Consider the following 4907-nt stretch of genomic DNA (forward strand, 5'->3'; position numbering starts at 1 on the left):
AAATCTAAGTTTAACATGCCTCTAATTATCTAAGTTATTATTTCGAATATAGAACCGAGACATTCTCCTTACACATATCTCACTTCATGATCCGTTGTATAAAACAAAAGTGACACATAAAATATACAAATCTTACTTTAGCATGCCTTTGATGGATCTGAATTATCATTCAGAAATTCAAAGACGGGACAGGACACCTCAAACGACGACAAGGAACATAATTGTTGCTGTTATCTACGTAGTTAAGGATCTTTGTTTTTCTGCTTTAGCTAGAATTGTATATTACAATCCCACCGAATTGTACTACGAATCTAGCTAGTACAACGTTTGAGAATATATTTGCTGATAAAATTTTGAGTAATAAAACAGTATTCAGTAGGTAGCATCGTTCAAGGAAGTCTATCTCACCCCTAAATCATACTTGGACCGAGAACTTCCATGTTCAAGTTATCTAAATTTACAACTAGGGTGTTCCCTTGTCAATTGTCATCTTAAGATAAAAAAGAGAAACATACAGAATGAACTGGTGGTAACCTTCATGAGAATTTTGAGTAGAAATGCCAACATTTCAAAAGGGAACTAAACAAATAGGTAATAGACTATATAGAAGGCCTAGAAGTGCAATACTAAGAACGTCAATCATGCTAAATATATATCAAAAGAGAAACTCCAAGTAGGATAATGATCACAATAGCGAAAATCAATAATTGCTTAGTCTGAATTTTACAAGCAGATTGAGTAAACAACCAAAACTGGAAATTAGAATATGGTGATAAGAAAGAGTATACAGAATATATCTCTTCTGTTATTACAATCCATAAAATCAAGACAATGAAAGTAATCTTGACACACCTATCATGAGGTGCAAAACCAGTGCAACGTCCCCATTCAGAAATCACCTGAAATATACACAAACAACAAAATGCCCCCATTATCATCAGAACCAGTAATTGCATATTCATGGCTAAGATCATGTGATAACCATATAATTATACAAAATAGCATCAACTAGAATAACCAGTTATTACTCATTGAATCACAGTTCCTTCATTCAAGTGATGGAAGGACTACACAATAACACGGTCCATTTCATTGTTAATTTGTATAAGGCTTTCATTAATGGTCGCGATCGAGCGATTTCGCTCATTACAGGTGTCAGTACTAACCACAATTTGTTCTTCAAAATAAATAAATAAAAGTGTGAATAACGGTGTCGGTATTGGTGTATAGGCACCTGCCGATTCCGTTTTGTTGTGCCCGCATTACAAAATTATCATACACAGATTTTATATGAAAAAAAATTAGGTAATCTAATTCTCTTCTATACTGATTAATAACAATTCACATCGCAACAAACAATAATTAATAGAAAAACAATCGACAATTGCGATTCGGTAAAATTAGGGTTACCTCTTGTGGTGCTGAACGAATTTCGAATTCTTAGCTTCTTCCTCTGTAAAAAAAATTGACGGCAAAAATTAGGTTAACAAAATCGGAAAAAATGGAGAAAACGAACTAGAAGAGGAACGCGGTGGTTTACTTACCAGTAAGACCGAGAGAGAACTTGGTGATTATAGTTCCGGTGATTGCGAATCCAACGACGAATGGCCAGTTCTTTTTCCATTCTCGCTTGAAGAAAACTGGCCATGGATCGAACTTTCTCATTTTTCGGATTTTTGATGGGAATGTTATGCGAAAATGGATGCGCCTCAGTTGTTACTTGCAGTTGCAGCTTCTTGTTTGTTCGTTCTCCGTCATAGCAGAGGTGATGGATTCCGTCATAAAAGGTGTACATCTATACGGGCCCAATACAAACTTTATTGGGCCTCCGAATGATGGGTAAATTCACATGAACCTGAAAAGACAACCCAACTATTTTTTTTAATTCACACGATCAAAATGTCAAAATTTCAGCGATTTTATATCAAAAATATTTTTTATATTAATTCTAACACTTTAACAGGAAATTTAAAAATTTCCGGTACAATATCCCATCAAAATTCCCGGAAATTTCAAACAAATAATCTTAGCAATCACAATTTTGGATGTAACTCGATTATATCATCGACACACCTTGAAATCTTAGCATGTAACTCAATTATCCCCTTTGTTATCCTACGGCAAAATGATCTACATAAATCCTTCACATCTTCATTGGTCTTCAACTCAATAAGGTTGTATTTGACTTTCCCGTCAGTATCAATCCAATCTTCATGAAATTCGATCTTTCTCACATTTCTGTTTTCAATATCAAGCAACAATTCATTCAACTTTGGCGTCAGGCCGACGAGAGATGTGGTTCCATCTGGAAGCCAGAATTCTACGGGAGGTGAAGCTCTGTTGAAGTAAACTTCCGCCTTAATCAAAAATTGAGGAAGAGGCATTTTTTGAGATGTAGTTTCAAACAACAAATGACCCCTATATTTGTATAACTTTGCATTTACTTTGGACCACATCAAAATTGTTGGTGCAATCACAGCCATCCAAAATTGTTAGCAAAATACTAAGCGTTTAAAATTTCAAACAAATAACACTACCGAAAATTTCACTTTGGTTAAAATTTCCGGTATCAACTAGTAAATTTCAAATTTTCAGAATTAATTGGAACTTACCATAAATTTTGAAATTTTTGATATACTGGAAATTTACAATACACTACCGAAATTTTGTTTTTGCCTACCGAAAATTTCATTCAATTTTCAATCAAGGACAGTTTTGACAATTTTAAAGTATGGTGGTGTCAGGTTTAATTGGGGGGTGACAAGTTAAAATCTTAAATTACTATTTCCATCTTTTTGGTTGGTCCCCCACCTCCGTGAAAAGTAATAATTGCTCCTAGCATCCGAGATGCATCTTCTGACACATCTTTTCACACACACCTCATATGAAACTGTCGAGAAACCCTTATTCTCATAAAATTAAATATGGAGATGTATCTCTGTATACATAAAAAGTTAATTCGGAAATGCATCTCCATAACTCCCTTAGTTCAATATTCAGTGAGTTTTTCGAAGATGCAACTCTGGAATATGTTATGTTAGTTCAAACCATAAACAACCAGGAACAATGGCAGAATGGAAAAATAACATAAATTAACATCAAAATAAACATCACATAAATAATTGTTAATGCTAACATAAATTTAACATTACGTTTAATCATAAACCGGTGGTCAGGACGTTGCAACATCCATAAAATATTTTCGGTTGATCTTGCCATTGTCGCATCCACTTCCATCGGACCCTTTGCTGAATGACGGTAAAAGATATTTCACATAACCTTTAAACCATCATATGTCTTCTTTATTTCGTTATTTTAGTATACATCATTGTGTTTTTTTACTTTTCTGTATTTAAATTCTGCACTTTCATTCAAAGATCATTCACTTATTTTTGGAAAATAAGAACATAAGAATCATCATTTAAAAAGTCTAAAATACCAGAAAATATAATTCACCCATCCCCCTCTCCCTCTTAGATTGCACTTGATACTTACAATTGGCATCATAGTAGGTTATAGGTAACTTGTTCTTAAATATCCAGAAATAACTTCTATAAATCCGGTTTTTAGAGATATTGGTAGTAACAACAAAACTCTATGCTTTGTTTAAGAGTATTATGATTTTCAAAAAATTCGCATGAGAGCATATCTTGAGGCATAAGGAAATGATATTTGGGATGATGTATAAAATGGTTCGTTCATTCCCACAAGTGTTGCCAATGGTGTTGGTACATCCAAGATCAAAAGTGTCTGGGATAAAGATGATAAGAAACAAGTTCTCTATGACAAGAAGGCAAATAACACACTTCTATCAGCATTTGGAATGGATGAGTTCTTTCGTGTTTCTCAATGCACAATAATGAAAGAAGTTATGGAATACGTTAGAAGTCACTCATGAAGGAACCGTGGAAGTGAAAAGATCAAAACTGAACACATTATCTAAAGAGTATGAATTGTTCAGGATGCAGCTTCGAGAATCAATTCTTGACTTGCAGAAAAGATTCACACACTTGACTAACCACTTAACGACGGTTGGTATAACTTTTTCTAATGACGATATCAATCTTAAAATTCTTAGATCTTTGATAAGGAAATGGAAACTAAAAGTGACGACGATATCAAAAAAGAAGAGTTTATCCAAAATGAATTCTGCAACATTATTCAGAAAATTCCAAGAGTATGATATAGAACTTGAAAGATTAGAGAAGCATGAAATTTAATTAAAGAATTCAAAAGATGTTGCCTTCAAAACATGAGTCCACTAGTGATGAAGATTATTCTCTGATCAAGAAGTTTGAAAAGTTCTTAAAAAAAGAAAGGAAAAAAAGATATCATTCAAAAAGAAGTATCAATAAGGAATATTACATGTTTTGAATGTGGAGAAAGAGAACGTGTTAAAAGTGAAAGCCCTATATTTCAAAAGAAGAATAAAGTCAAAATCAAGAAGGACAAAAGGCCAAAAAATCATATATAGCATGGGATGACAATGAAATTAGTTCATCTTCAGATGAAGATCATGCAAACAATGCATTAATGGAATCACATCATTCAAGTGATGAAGAACATGAGGTTAGTGATTCTGAAAGTGATGATAAACCTTCATATGATGAATTACAAAGTGCTTTTAATGAATTGCATGATGAATTTTTGAAACTTTCTAGAAAAAAATTAAAACAAAAGGAAACTATTATAAATCTAGAAAGTGACACTAATATCACAATAGTAGAGTTATACTTAATCAAAAATTCAACATGCAATAATTGTTCTTCTTTTAAGTCAAAATTTTTGGAATTAAACCAAGTAATTATCAAATATAAAAAAAACGGCAAATTGACTTGGATAATGTGTTAAGTAGTCAAAGATTTTCAAATAATAAATGTAGACTTGCCTTTTCTAATTTTGATAAA

General features: G+C 32.7%; 1 protein-coding gene across 1 annotated transcript; it reads right to left on the reverse strand.

Moving 5' to 3' along the window:
• Window positions 1-1406: 1406 nt before the first annotated feature.
• LOC127101133 (ATP synthase small subunit 6, mitochondrial) lies at window positions 1407-1791 on the reverse strand. The gene is made up of 2 exons (XM_051038470.1): window positions 1545-1791; window positions 1407-1453 (listed from the first exon to the last, which is right to left on the reverse strand). The coding sequence occupies exons 1-2, from the start codon at window positions 1663-1665 to the stop codon at window positions 1407-1409; spliced, it is 168 nt and encodes a 55-aa protein (XP_050894427.1). The 5' UTR covers window positions 1666-1791.
• Between the last annotated feature and the right edge of the window lie 3116 nt (window positions 1792-4907).

Source organism: Lathyrus oleraceus, chromosome 7 (assembly GCF_024323335.1).
Source record: "Lathyrus oleraceus cultivar Zhongwan6 chromosome 7, CAAS_Psat_ZW6_1.0, whole genome shotgun sequence".
Taxonomy (NCBI): Eukaryota; Viridiplantae; Streptophyta; class Magnoliopsida; order Fabales; family Fabaceae; genus Lathyrus; species Lathyrus oleraceus.